At 42.1% G+C, this 15,653-nt stretch overlaps 1 protein-coding gene across 3 annotated transcripts in view; it reads right to left on the bottom strand.

Annotated features, from left to right (window-relative positions):
* IL2RA (interleukin 2 receptor subunit alpha) overlaps positions 1 to 15,653 on the bottom strand; it is a 52,431-nt gene that overhangs the window by 11,050 nt on the left and 25,728 nt on the right. For all 3 annotated transcript variants that reach the window (XM_012499357.2, XM_012499358.2, XM_003257612.2), the window contains exons 2-3: positions 3,839 to 4,030; positions 2,409 to 2,519 (exon numbers count right to left, since the gene is read on the bottom strand). In XM_012499357.2, coding sequence (XP_012354811.1) covers positions 2,409 to 2,519; positions 3,839 to 4,030 — 303 coding nt within the window. The remainder of the gene's footprint in view (positions 1 to 2,408; positions 2,520 to 3,838; positions 4,031 to 15,653) is intronic.

Below are 15,653 nucleotides of genomic sequence, written 5' to 3'. Positions count from 1 at the left end.
TCATCCTTTCACTCAACCAATAGATGTTGGGAATGTCAGAGCGTGGGGAAGTTTGCTAGGCCCTGCAGGAAGGCATGAAGACCCTGTCACTCCTGCGAGGGGCGGACAGTGGATTGCGTAATAAAGGCATGTGAAGGATAGCAGACATTGGCAATGGGAACACAGAGGAATGAGCGATTCATTCTGGTTGGTGCTGCCCCGAGAGAGGAACGCCACAGCTGCCTCTTGGAAGACAGTGCAGGGGTTGACAGTGGACAGGAGTGGGTGGGGCAGTCTCAGCTGAGACACAAGGGAAGGCTCAAGCCTATTTGGGCCAATGGAGCATGAAGACCACCTTGGATTTCTGCTGGACAAGTGAGGAAGCGCATTCTTGGGGGCAGCGGGGGCCATCTTGGGATGATGGCGGAAGGACTGGGGACAACACCAAAGCCAGGAGGAGGGACGGGCTGAGGGAACCTCAGAGAAATGGAGCACCATCTCTGATCAAGCCACATCTGAAGGTTGACACATGTGCACCCTTTCAAGATGTCTCAAAATTTCCCATCCCCAGAACTTTCCACTCACCCAACTACATCCCAGGCCTGACTGACCTGTGGCCTGAGACCATGTCTTGTTCTGATTAAATCTCCTAATTCCCCACCCACGGCCCCCAACCTGGACATACGGAATTGTATGTGCCCTCTAACCCCAGCCTGTGAAACTGCACATGCGCTCGGAACTTCCAGACTCCCCCCAACCCTGCATACCCAACAGAGCCTCTGCCCCAGCAGGAAGCTGGGTGGGCCTGTCCCAGGCTGGCTTCTGCCATGTGGCGCCTTGAACATCACGACTGAACTTGTGTTTTGGTCTCAGGATAAAAGGTTGTTTGGCAGCCAGTACAATTCATAACTGTCTGAACATGTTTGAATTGGGTTTGCTTCTTTCCAATGAAAACACCCAAACTGAGACAATCTTAGAAACATCCCTCAGGCAGAGCCAGCCTTCGAGAAAGGACAACAAGCATTGGCCTCTCTGAAGCCTTCCAATAACTGTGCAGGGTGATATGGGGGAAGTAGAACAAAACAAACAAATGTGCTTGGAAACACCATTCCAGGACAAAGTCGGAGGGGGAAGGAGTAAGAACATCGTGTTGCAACTGTGCCCCTAGATTAGTCTGTTTTAAAACATAAAATAATGGAAGCTGTAAGTAAATTCAAACTCTTTTAAAATAAGTAATCAGCAGAAAGTTTCCTCATCTAATCAGGGAGACCTGAGGTCTGATTCCAGCCATACTACGTGAGCTTAGCCAAATCTTTTTATCTTTTCTGCACCTCAGTTTCTTCAGTAAATTGAAGTAACCCTTCCTGGTCCTGACTGATTGTATTACCAGGCTCAAATGGGATGGTATCTGATACAGTTTTTTGTAAGGTTGTAAAATCAACAAAGGGCTCTGAAGTCTCCTAAGGTTAGCCTGACCTTAGAAAGCTCAATTCTTCCTAGCAGGTTCTGTTTTTCTTTTTCCTTTTTTGTTTTGTTTTTTGAAGGGGGACAGAGTCTTCCTGTGTCACCCAGGCTGGAGTGCAGTGGTGCAATCTCTGCTCACTGCAACCTCTGCCTCCTGATTTCAAGCAATTCTCATGCCTTGGCCTCCTGAGTAGCTGGGACTACAGGCACCCACCACCATGCCCAGCTAAATTTTTGTATGATTGTAGAGACAGGGTTTCACCATGGTGGCCAGGCTGGTCTCGAACTCCTGACCTCAAGTGATCTGCCCACGTCAGACTCCCACAGTGTCGGGATTACAGGTGTGAGTCACTGCGCCCAGCCCATTTTCTTGACACCATGACTGAATCCTGATTCAGTCATGGGAAAGCTAAGGGCAGACAAGGGACAGCCACAGTGCCCACTCATGCACAGACTGCTGGCCGGGACACATGTGTCTGGAGCTTTTGAGACAAGTGTGGCATGCACATTTTACAACCTTGCCCTGGAAGAAATACCGGGAAGCAAATAATTGTTTTGCTGCGCGTTGTCTTGGGCTTAAGGGGAAGACGCAGAGCGTTTCCTAGAGGGCAGGGATTGTTGTCACACTCTTGTTTGTGTCTTCTATCAGCAGGGCCTGGCACACAGACCCAACAGATGCTTTTAAGTTGAGTTGAATTTGGGTTGAATTCTATTTGGCCAGTTACCAAACCAGGGAGTAAGCCCAGACCTGGATTGGCTGCTGTCAGATTGGCTTGTCGCTGAGCAGACAGCCTTTGAGCAACTCTGCACTAGTTCTTGTCTGCAATGATGTCTTGGGAGGAGGGAGCCACATGCATGTGTTTATAGAAGGCAGGGCAGACTTTCTTCCTTTGGGTACACATCATCGGCCTGCAAGAGAAGGGTATGCTCACAGGAGTTAGCTGGAGGACAGATTCATCTCTTACCTGGAAGGCTCGCTTGGTCCACCGGCTGCATTGGACTTTGCATTTCTGTGGTTTTTCTTTCTTTCCGTTCTTCAGGTTGAGGTGTCACTTGTTTTGTTGTGTTCCGAGCGGCTAGAAAATATAGATGGAATGATGCAGATAATTTCACAAATGCTTCACAGAAAACACTGTTCATGTATTCATTCACTTGAGCAGCACACCTCTCCAGTGCCCACGATGCATCTGGCGGTGTCTGGCTGCTGAGCTTACAAATACGAAACCAGAGCATGCCCTCCCAGCACCGGCCTCTGGGTATTCAGGTGCACATGGCAATGCCCACGACGTGTTTTTGAGCATGTGGATGCATGTCTGTGTATGTCATGTATGTTATGTGTGTATGTGTGTGTATCTCACCAAAAGGGACTCCTTGCTTGCTATCAATTGTCTCTGCGTTGTTTGACAGCAGCAGGAGTCATCTCACTCCACAATGCAATGATCCTTTGCTCCCTAAGGCCGTTCAGAATGCTTAAAGTTAGAGACGCCATCTTAACACAATGACAAGGAAACTTCTAGAACAGCCCTGTCTATTGTGAAGAGTTTGGCAAAGGAGTTGAGTCTGAGTGCCTCAATGAGAAGGATGATCAGAATTCTAGCTCAGGATAAAAGAGGGCGTCTAGGTCAGTTGTGGTGGCTCACACCTATAATTCCAGCACTTTGGGAGGCTGAAGCAAGAGGATTGCTTAAGCCCAGGAGTTTAAGACCAGCCTGGCCAACATGGTGAAACCCTATCTTTGCTAAAAATAAAAAAATTAGCCAGACATGGTGGTGAATACCTGTAGTCCCAGCTACTCGGGCAGCTGAGGCATGAGAATCACTTGAACCTAGGAGGTGGAGTTTGCAGTGAGCTGAGATTGCACCACTGCACTCCAGCCTGGGCGACAGAGAGAGACTGTCTCAAAAATAAAAATAAAATTGGATGGCTTTGCACGGTGACTCATGCCTGTAATCCCAGCACTTTGGGAGGCTGAGGCGGGCAGATTACTCGAGGTCAGGAGTTCAAGACCAGCCTGGCCAACGTGGTGAAACCCCATCTCTATTAAAAATGAAAAAATTAGCCAGGCATGGTGGAGGGTGCCTATAATCCCAGCTACTCAGGAGGCTGAGGCAGGAGAATCACTTGAAGCTGGGAGGCGGAAGTTGCAGTGAGCCGAGATCGCGTGCCATTGCACTCCAGCCTAGGCAACGGAGTAAGACTCTGTCTCAAAAAAAAAAAAAAAAAAAAAAAAAAATTGTGTTTAGCAAATGACTATTTCAGGAACCACTAAAATTAGTTATCCTGTACACTGGACTGGCCCATTTGTGTCTATAGGGCTGAGTGAACAAAAGCTGGGCTCTGTCTCACTCTTTGCTGCAGTTCTCTTGTTCTTGGTAGTCACAGAAGGGACACTTACCAGAGCTTGTGCACTGACATTGGTTGTCCCAGGACGAGTGGCTAGAGTTTCCTGTACAGAGCATATAGGGTGACCCGCTTTTGATTCTGCGGAAACCTCTCTTGCATTCACAGTTCAACATGGTTCCTTCCTTGTAAGCCACGGCTTTGAATGTGGCATGTGCGATCTCTGGCGGGTCATCGTCACAGAGCTCTGCAAAGCAAAAGAAGCCTCTTAGGAACTCAAGAGGCCCCGGGCAAGTACTCACATATTTAATCCTATAATGACTTAATCACATATTTCTTCACTTTATTTAAAAGACGGCATGCCCTACTTTTTGTGAGAAAGCAACTAAGGCTGCTACCATTGTTCTTTAGAAAACTTTGTATCAGAGCTGGCTCAAAAGTTAACTACAACCAAAGCACAATGTATTTCAAACTAGATGAGTAGAAATTAATGAGGTTTTATTCCGAATATGCCTCATGTCAAGCAAGTACGGAGAGAGGAGGGTCAAGGTATGTGAAGAAAGGAAGGAGCAAAGTTACGTACATTTAATTGAGGGGCAAAATGTGTCTGTACAAAATACTTTTTAGGATATACGAATTGTTAGACTTTCTATAATTAATGACTGTGCCATTTTTTGAGAAAGATACAGAAAGTGCTTCACTCAATGTCTGGCAAATAGGAAATGTGTATTTCTCACCCACCTGCCCACCTCTGAGTTCACCAAATACCTTCTTACATTATGAAGACCTTACCCTCCCTCAGCCTGAAAAATGGACTCTGGTATCTCACTAAAGGCACCAGAAACAGCGGTCAAACATCAAACTATTAAAAGGAAAAGTGGCACAGGCCTAATCAGAAAAATAATTCCATTGCCAACTTTGCAACAAGTTCTCTGCTTTAAGAGATTAGATTTTGGGGGGAAATATCACATGCTGGATAAAGGAAGTGGACGGGGAGATGACAGGGACAGGAAGAGGCAGGAAAGCAGGAGTCTGTGGCCTCTCCATCAATGGAAGCCCACACGGAGGCTAATCACGGCTGCTGGCTGTACTCATGGCTGTGGGTTGGCCGGTTGTGTATTGGTTGTCCAGGCTGAGTGAAGCTTCTCTGTGCCCTTAGACTCTGCCCAGCACCTTGTCCTCCGGAAGACCATCCCCATCCAGTGGCTCAGGACTCTCCTGTCTCTCCTAAGAACTGAAGGTAGGGAGGCTGGGTGCAATGGCTCATGCCTGTAATTCCAGCACTTTGGGAGGCCAAGGCGGGTAGATCACATGAGATCAGCAGTTCAAAATCAGCCTGGCCAGCATGGTGAAAACCACAGTCTCTACTAAAAATACAAAAAAATTAGCCGAACATGGTGGCATGTGCCTGTGGTCCCAGTTACTTGCGAGGCTGAGGCAGGAGAATCGCTTGAACCCAGGAGGCAGAGGTTGCAGTGAGCCGAGATCATGCCACTGCACTCCAGCCTGGGAGACACAGCGAGACTGTCTCCAAAAAAAAAAAAAAAAAAAAAAAAAAAGCCGAAGGTAGGGAGAAATCAGACAGCTTGGCCCATCTCTAACCAACAAGGGACTAAGCAAAAGCAATTTAAATGGGCTCCACGGGCCAGAAATTACAGTGGAACAGGCAACATAAGCGCTGAATAAATGCTGGTAATCTCATGATAAGGCAACAGCAGCAGCATGGTGGGAAGGGAGAAAGATGAGTTTCTGACTTCTAGCTCCAGCAGCTTACAAGCTACATAGTTTTATTATTTTACTTCTCCAGGGCTCAGCTTCGTGGTGTAATAATTATTATTTTATTGATTTAATGATTATAGCAAATAATATACTAAGGTAACTTGAAGAAAGCCCAGAAAATAACAGGCATGGAATAGTTGGTAGTTCTGTTCCTTTCCTTTTTCTCACTGTCCAGAAGAAGAGAATGGTAATTCAGATGGAGGCTGGACTGAAGTTTACCTTAACCTTTAACTCCTGCAAAAGGTTGTCTCTCTGTACTTCTCATATCACTAGTACCATTTGTTGGCACTTATTATAGATCAACACCAACCAATATTTTAAGTATCAGAAGATAAATCTGTTGCTAAAGCAAGACAGGGATAATAATTAGAAAAACCAGTGAAGACTTCTGCTTCCAGCCATCACAGAGTAACTGGGACCAAAACTTACGTTTCTGCTGAAACAGCTATAAAACCAGCCCAAATGTATGCAACAAGTGCTTTCAGGTACTAAACAACAGCAGCTCAGGACTACATGATTTGGGAGGAGGGAAACACATGAGAGGTGCCCACTATTGCCCTGGCTTCCTTCCTGGGGTGCTTTCCTCCCAGGCAGCACCCAGGTGGAACCCAAGCAGAGTGGTGCTCTCATTGATGTGACATGACTGGAATTTGTGGGGTGGGGCTCTGGAGAGGGCACTGCATGAAGGGCGCCCCAAAAATATGTATAGGGGTCCACCTCCCTAGATTCTTAGCCAAGAGCTGGTCTGAACCTGAACAGGGCAGAACTCAGTGAGACTTAGCCCTGATTGTCCATTGTGAGAGCTGAGAGAAGAGTAGTTATACTAAGTTTTATTTACGAAAACAGGTGTCTGAGCTGTGGGTTGTAGTTTTCCAATCCTGCTCTAGAGAAAGAGACATCCCTAGGATGAATTTCAAAACCAAAATAGACCTGCCCTTACAAAGATTAAAACCAAGCCTAATAGACAAGAGGATGCACTAGTCATTTAACTGCCTGTCAGAGCAAAATGCATTACCTTTTAAAGGACCACAAGATAATCCAGACCCTTTATAATGTATAGTTCATAATATCCAGCAAGTTAAAAGAAAATCTAGACATGTGAAGAAACAGGAAAATGTGACTTACTTGACCTACTCAAAAAAGTGCTCAATAGAAACAGACCCGTAAAATTGGGTGCGATGGCTCATGCCTGTAATCCCAGCACTTTGGGGGCACAAGGCAGGTGGATCGCCTGAGGTCAGGAGTTAGAGACCAGCCTGGCCAACATGGTGACACCCCATCTATACTAAAAATACAAAAAATCAGCCAAGTGTGGTGGCACATGTCTGTAGTCCCAGGTACTTGGGAGGCAGAGGCAAGAGAATTGCTTGAGCCTGGAGGGTGGAGGTTGCAGTGAGCTGAGCACCCCTGCCTGAGTTACAGAGTGAGTGAGAGTCTGTCTCAAAAAAAAAAAAAGACCCCTAAAATGACTCAGATTTTGGAATTAGCACAAAAGGAATTTAAAACAGTTGTAATAAGTGTGCTCAATGACTTAAAGCAGAGGTCACTAAACTATGACCTGCAGATTTGCTGCCATTTATTTATTTATTTATTTATTTATTTATTTATTTATTTATTTATTTTTGAGACAGAGTTTCCCTCTTGTTGCCCAGGCTGGAGTGCAATGGTGTGATCTTGGCTCACTGCAACCTCTGCCCCCCAGGTTTAAGTGATTCTCCTGCCTCAGCCTCCCAAGTAGCTGGGATTACAGGTGTGCGCCAACATGTCCAGCTAATTTTTGTGTTTTTAGTAGAGATGAGGTTTCACCACGATGGCCAAGCTGGTCTCGAACTCCTGACCTCAGGTGATCCACCTGCCTCGGCCTCCCAAAGTGCTAGGATTACAAGAGTGAGCCACTGTGCTCAGTGGTTTATTTTTATAAATAAAGTTTTATTGGAAGAAAGACACACCCATTTATTACATTTTGTCTATGGCTGCTTTTCTGCTATAATGGCAGAGTTGAGTAGTTGCAGTGGAGTAACATTGCCAGGTAGTCTAAAATATTTATTCTCTGGCCCTTTCAGAAAAAAATTTCCAACTGCTAATTTAAAGAAAAAATGATTATGAGTGAAACAATAGGATATTTCAGTAGATAAATGAAAACAAGTAATTTTTTTTTGAGATGGAGTCTTGCTCTGTTGCCCAGGCTGGAGTGTAGTGGTGCAATCTTGGCTCACTGAAACCTCTGCCTCCAAGGTTCAAGTGATTCTCCTGCCTCAGCCTCCCAAATAGCTTGGATTACAGGCACATGCCATCATACGTGACTAATTTTTGTATCTTTAGTAGAGACGGGGTTTCACCATGTTGGCCAGGCTAGTCTCGAATTCCTGACCTCAGGTGATCCACCTGCCTTGGCCTCCCAAAGTGCTGGGATTACAGGTGTGAGCCACCATGCCCAGCCAATATTTTTAAAAATAAGAAATTAAAACTAAAAGTTACAATGTCTGAAATGAGCCTAGCTGGGGCTTGAAGGCAAATCAATAGAAATTATCCAAACTGATGAACACAAGAAATTTGAAAAAGAATGGACCTTTGGCATGCTGTGAGACAATATCAAATAGCCTAACCTACATTTAATTGAATTCCCAAGGATAGAGGAGAGACAGAATGGAGCAGAAAAAATATATGAAGAAATAATGGCCAAAAATTTTTGAAATTTGAAGACAGATACTGATTTACAGATGCAGATGTTCACTGCACCAAGCAGGATACATATAAAGAAAAGCACATCTAGATACATCACAGCTAAACTGCTGAAAACCAAAGATAATGAGAAAATCTTAAAAGTGGCCAGAGGGAAAGGACACATACCTACAGGGGAACAATGATGAATAACAACTGACTTCTCAACAGAAACAATGGAAGCAGAAAATAATGGCACAACATATTCAAAGTTTTAAAAGAAAAAAACCTGTCAGCCTTGAAATCTACCTAGAGACTATATCCTCCAAAAATGAGGGTGAATTTAGTATATTTTCAGATAAAAGAAAGCTTAGAGAATTATGGCACATCTGCATTAGGTTAAAGAAAAATTTTCAAGCAACAGAGAAATTACACTAGCTAGAAACATAAATCGACATGAAGTAATAAAGAACACTGGTAAATATTTAGATAAGTGAAAAGACCACTTTTTGTTTTTAACATCTTTGAAAGACAACTGTTTAAAACAAAAATAATAATATGGTATGGTGGGTTCTGTTGAACATGTAAATGTAAAATATACAGCAGTTCTAGTATAAAAGTTAGGAGAATGGAATTGTACTGTTTTAGGTTTTTATATCATATAGAAAATGGTACAATATTAAGTAAGTAGATTGTGATAAGGTAAGGATGCATACTGAATAGCCTAGAGAAACCACCAAATAATACCACAAAGAGTGTAGCTAAAAAGAATATTAAATTTGTTTGGTTAGCCAAACTGAAGAGAGAAAAGGAAGAAAAGAGTAATAAAAATAGAAAAGGAACAACTAAGAAACAGATAGCAAGAAGGTAGACTTGAAGCCAACCCCATCAGTAATTACATTAAATATAAATGGACAAAAATCCATACTTTAAAAGATAGAAACTTTCAGACTGGATTAAACAGCAGGGCCCAACTATATGCTGTCTTCAAGAGAACACACTTTAAATACAATAAAAATGATGGGTTGAGAAAAAAGGATAGAAAAAGATATAATCTACAAAGATAAGCAAAGGAAGCTGGTATGGTTATATTAATATCAGGAAGTAGATTTCAAGATAAGGAACATTATTCTCAGATAACATGATTGTTTACATAAAATTACTGAGGAATCTGCACAATGACTACTAGAATTTAGCAAGTTAGCAATTTCAATATATATATGTGTATATATATGTATATATGTGTGTATATATGTATATATATATATGCATCACTTGTAGTTCTATATACTGGCACAACCAATTAGAAAATTAAAAATTTAAAAACAATTGTATTTACAATTACATCAAAAAACATAAAATGTTTGTAAATAAGTCTACCAAAAACTTGTAATACCACTAAACTGAAAACTCTGAAATATTGCTGAGACATATTTTAAAAGAATTAAGCAAATGGAAAAATATACTATCTTTATAGATTGGAACATTCATTTAAAAAATCTATTCACCTTAAATTGATCAATTAATTCAAGGCAACTGCAGTTTAAAACTCCAACACAATTTTTAGTAGAAATTTGGAAGTTATTTCTTTTTTTTCATAAAACAGAACAAGATTATATTTCAATATACAACTTCTGTATAACCAAAAAATAAAACACCATAGTAAAATGAATGAGAAAAAACATATTTGCAATTCTAGACAAAATGTTAACATCTTTAATCATAAATGAACTCTTCAGAAATCAGTACAAAGAGACTAACATTACAAGGGAAGTGAAAATAAAAGGAACAGAGGAAAATGGAATAGCACAAATGAGTTATAAGGCTATATGAAGATGATGTAGTTAACGTTAATAGCTGAGAAAGCAATTTCATTATAAATTATATTATCGATCCTTACAAATATTGATTATCTGATGTTTGTACAGCTTTAGGAAATGAAGAATTCTCAAATACTGTGGAAACTTACTAGAGTCATGGGCAGTTTACTCAAAAATGTAGATTTTTGCATAAACTTGGCCCCAGCAGTTCCAAACCATAGGAATCACTCCAACGAAGTAATTAGATACACACCCACACACATACACATACATGTTTACTATATAGAAAATGTATAAGTAATGTGTCATCCCCCCAAAACTACTTATGTATCAACTGGTTTATAAAAAATTGGCTGTGGGGCAGAAGTAGAGAAAAGGCACTTAAGTAAAACTACTACATTTCACAAAATTCTATGTCCTTTGAATTCTTACGAAACGTTTTTAATGAATCAATTTTATATTTATCCTGTGATTAGTGAAAATTATAAATATATGCACTTCATACTTATGAAAGCACTGAGATGAAGCCCTTTAAGTTCCACTATCCCGATTTCTTTGTTCAATAATGTCTGTCATTCCAGCTCCTGAGATATGATCCAACAGCAACCATGAAAACAATCATTGTGCCTACTTAAAATTCACTTCAATGACACTCTTTAGATCACTTTCCAAAAGTGAGCTTTCTCAGTTTTTTACATCTGCAAGGAGTGTCCACTGAAACAAACAGGAAGAGTGTCTCCATACATCATAAAAAGCATTTTTAGATTTTGGTGAAGATGATGGTACAAATAGTGGCACAGTTTCCCTTTTTCAGTCATCACAGGAAGTTATTTCTAAAAGCTCCTTAGAAACACAAAAGACCTAGAATATCTAAGACAATTGTAAATGTGTACACATTTGGAGGATTCATGACATCTGATATTCAGGCATTCTATAAAACTATGGAAATCAAGGCAGCATAGTATTAGCATAAGGACAAACAGTAATGAAACAGAGCAGAAAGTCCTGAAAAGGACTCAACTCATGTTTGTTCAACTGATATTTTTTAAACAAATAAATGTGCCAAGGAAATTCAATGAGAAAGGAAAAATCTTTTCAACAAATGCTTCTGGAGCAAATGGATAAATGTATGAGAAAAAACTCACACCTTATGCAAGAATTTTATCATATATATAAAGATAAAGATCTATATACTAGGTCTATACCTTATAGATGTAACCATAAAAGGCAAAACTACAAAAGATTTCAGAAGAAAATTAAGGCAAATGACTTTGCAAGTTGGAGATAGGCAAAGATTGCTTATAAAGGATGCAAAAGCACTAACTATAAAAGAAAAAAATTGAGAATGTCTACTCATCCAGAGACATTAAGAAAATGAAAAAGTAGACCGGGTGTGGTGGCTCATGCCTGTAATCCCAGCACTTTGGGAGGCCGAGGCGGGCAGATCACAAGGTCAGGAGATCGAGACCATCCTGGCTAACACGGTGAAACCCTGTCTCTACTAAAAATACAAAAAAATTAGCCAGGCATGGCAGCATGTGCCTGTAGTCCCAGCTGCTGGGGAGGCTGAGGCAGGAGAATAGCGTGAACTTGGGAAGTGGAGCTTGCAGTGAGCCCAGATTGCACCACTGCACTCCAGCCTGGGCGACAGAGTGAGACTCCATCTCAAAAAAAAAAAAAAAAAAAAAAAAATGAAAAAGTAAATGATAGACTGAGAGAAAATATTTGCAATATATATATATATATTTGTCACAAATACTTGTGTCTGGAATATATAAGGAAAAACAAAGCAATAGTAGAAGGCAAACAGCCCAATAAATGAGCAAAGACTTGAACAGTCACTTCCCCAAAGAAGATACATGACTATCAATAAACACTTGAAAGTATGTTTAACATCAGATATCAATAAAATGCAAGTCAAAAACCATGATGAGATAGCCCATTGGGGAAATGGAGGAAATGGATAAAAGACTGATACATCAAATACTGGAGAGGAAGTAGAACTACCGGAACTCTCTTACATTACTGGTGGCAGTGTAAGTAATGTAATTACTTTGGAACACTATTCGGAAGTATTTTGGCCAGGCATGGTGGCTTACGCGTGTAATCTCAGCACTTTAGGAGGCTGAGGCAGGTGGATCATTTTAAGTCAGGAGTTCGAGACCAGCCTGGTCAACATGGTGAAACCCTTTCTCTACTAAGGAGGCAGAGGTTGCAGTGAGCTGAGATCACGTCACTGCACTCCAGCCTGGGCAACAGAGTGAGACTCTGTCTCAAAAACAAACAAAGAAACAAACAAAAAAAAACAAAAAAAGAAAGTATTTTTATTGAAGTTAAATATATACCTACCCTACAATTCAGCAATTCTACTTCTAGGTATTTATCTAAGAGGAATGAAGGGATGTGTCTACAGAAAGACTTTTATAAAATATTTATAGTAACTTATTTCTTTTATTAAGCCCCTTCCATTGTAGGACATAGAAGCTTTATTAATAATAACCAACTCAATAATTCAAATATCCATCATTGGGAGAAGAGACAAGTAGCTTATGATATAGTCATACTATAGAAACCACTCAAAAATAAAAAATAATGAACTATTGATACAGGCAATATTGATCAATCTCAAAAATGTTGTGTTGAACAAAATAAGCTAAACATGAAGTAGTGCATACACTTTGCTTTCGTTTATATGAAGTTCAAAAAAAGACAAAAGTTATATCCAGAGACAGAAAGCAGCCAGTGGTTTCTTGTGGTAGGTGGGTACTGACCAGAAGGCAGAAGTGATGAAAACGTTTTTGCAGCTGTACACATTTGTCAAAACTCATCAAATTGTAAGCCTCAGATCTGTGCATTTCTTTATAAGTAATTTTAACTCAGCAAAATCAACAAGAAGCACACTTAGCAACTCTTTTGTAATTATTCATTAGCACAAGTAGCCAGGATTGACCTCAGATGTTTTTGGAATCTGAGATGTCAATCACAAGCCGAGAACATTTCTAAACACATCAATTTGAAAAGAAGGAACCAAATTGTCTTGGAAGCTATTTTGTGCCCTTAGAAACTCTTGAATTCCATGAGAGTGCGTTTTTCTAGATGAGGTCATGGGCATTTTCAGAGTCATCATAAATTAGCCCGAGTGTCTGAAGAGGTCATGCGGGGACAAGGGGAAGTTCCAGAACTTCTTATTCTCACAGACTTTCCTTTCATAAAGAATCTTTCCTGGAATTTTAGGAACATGACACCTCTAGGTCTGTAGCTCAGTAACCACTAAAGAGCTTGGCTATAATCCTTTTCCCTGAAAGGCCTTGCCAGGAAGTGCCAAACATCACCTGAAGGCAGCAGGAGGTAGAAGAGTGTGTGGAAAGGTACGCTGGAGGATTGCTCTTTTTCAATCTAATAGGAATAAATTTGGGATTTTTTTTAGCCCTTCTCAGTGTAGTGTTATAAAAGCAGCAACAGAACAACATCCAAAAAAAGAATAAAAAATAATTTGTCTAAAAGTCTTGCACAGTAATAACAAAGGAGGATTCCATTTATATGACTCCAAAATGTTGAAATCATCTTTCCCTATATTATCATTCTTTTATTTTTTAAGACAGCATACAACTGTCCTCATTCTCTAGTTTTACTCACTAACAATGCTAAAAATTACTTCTCAAAATTCAGCTAACAAGGGCTTTTCTCTGCCTTTACACTTCCTCCTGTCTTTCCAGACCCACTTCCTGCTTCTCCCAATGGGTCTTCTCTACATAAATCATTCTCTTCCGGAATAGTTTCCAATTCCCAGCTCTACGCACTCCCCCAGCTCACACCACAAGGGACCTGGGAGCTTGGGAGGCAGACAGAATTTTCCTTAGAAGAGGGGAAGGGGAATATTTTTCTCCCTGTTATTTTAAAGTATTGGCACAATTCTGGATGTAGACGTCACCTTCCTTTCTGAGAGTATTTGATGTGTCTGGTGCCTACGGACTGGGAAAATTTGAGATGATCAATTCGGGAGTTGGAGGTGGGGGTGTAGGGTGGTAAACACTCAAGGCTTAGAAATTGGGGCTCCCAACCCTGCACTAGAGTCTCACCCAAAGGGGTTGGCACAGGGCTGAGAAGCAGTGGGGCTCCTCTCCACCCTGTCCATCACCTACTCCCACGAGGCAACTGAGTGGTATTTAGTCTGCAGGACTAGCCCAGAAACTTGAATGGGACCCTGAGAAAGCCAGGGGTTCCTTGGGCCCCCGCTAGGGACTTTCTGTTTGCCCTGGGTCTCCCTGTGCGGGCAGGGATGGAGAGTCAGGGCCTGCCTTCATGGCAGTAGGCTCTGAGTGGGCGACTGGCGGCAGGCCAAGTTCTAGGTGGGCTTCCCAAAGCCACATTCAGGCTGGACAGAGCTGCTCTTGCAGACGGTTTCTGTGGGCTGGATTTTCTCTGTTGCACACATGCTTAGTATCTGTCTCTCCCTTCGTTCTGAGTGGTGGGCCCCACGTGAGGCTCTGAGCAGGCTGTATCTCTATTCCGGCAATAAAAGTACTCTGGACACTGTTAAGGTGAGAAAAGAAAAGAAATCGGGGCTCCCAGGAGGAGAATCCTGAACCACGGGCTCTGCGGTGATGTGGCCTTCCTCTCTAGTTTTTGTGCCTTTTATGTGGGCTGAGGGAAAAAGAGACAGCCAGCAGTTATCATTAATCCTGAAAATGCCGAGGGCTTTGGCCTGGGACCCACACCAAGACAGAGTCAAACCGAGCTCTTCTGGTGTTGAGCGTGTTTCACATCTTACGTTGGCTTTTGCTGTGGATGCTCATTAGACAGACACGGGCAGAATCCCACTTGTTCCTCGTCCTTTTCCACCTCACCTCCATCATCGTGGCTGAAATACACGATCATGGGTGTATCTTTCCTTGTGGATTTGTTGCCTCTAGGAGTTCTGTATGCAGCTGAAGGGTAATGCCCCTTGGGAGCTTTTGCTTGTCTGGCTGACGCCTTGGCAATCACAAGTGACAGTGACGGAGAGCCACCTTCTCTGGAATGCATCATGGAACAGGTCTGGGAGAACAGAGGGTGCAGATGAAGGGCCCTCGACAATGCTTCTCTTTGCACTGTGGGGTTTCCCCTTCAAAGGATTGCTAAAGATTCAACTTCTCTGTCTCCTTGTGTGCCCACTAGAAAGGGAAAAGCCAGGCATTTGTAGTCCTCCTGCCATAGATGACCAGAACGACCTCACCCAGGACAAACAGCGACAGATTTAGGAATTCAAGCCAGCTTTTCTGACTCCCAGGCACCTGCTCTCTCCTTTCGAGTGTTCGACTCCACTCTGTCACTCGTCACTCTTCCCAGAAGGACAAATGTGCAGCTTCTATGTCTTGGATTTCAAATAAAAGACGAGGAACTTCGTGAAATGAGGTGGTCTTTGCCTTCGGCGTCACTCTCTGCCCCTCCTGGCAAGAGGCCCCATTTTTCTTGCCACTGAGGTTAAGTGAAAACAAAACAAAACAAACAAACAAAAAAGAGGCCCCGCCCTATTCACAGTAAAGATAAACAGCAGCCTGGGCAGGCCAGCGGCTCTTCCCTGCTGTGGAATCATGAGCCCTCTTTCTTCGATTTTGCCACATACCTGCA

The sequence above is a fragment of the Nomascus leucogenys genome, chromosome 9 (assembly GCF_006542625.1).
Source record: "Nomascus leucogenys isolate Asia chromosome 9, Asia_NLE_v1, whole genome shotgun sequence".
Classification (NCBI taxonomy): Eukaryota; Metazoa; Chordata; class Mammalia; order Primates; family Hylobatidae; genus Nomascus; species Nomascus leucogenys.
The sequence above is the reverse complement of the archived record's forward strand: the minus strand, read 5'-3'. Positions and strand labels throughout refer to the sequence as shown.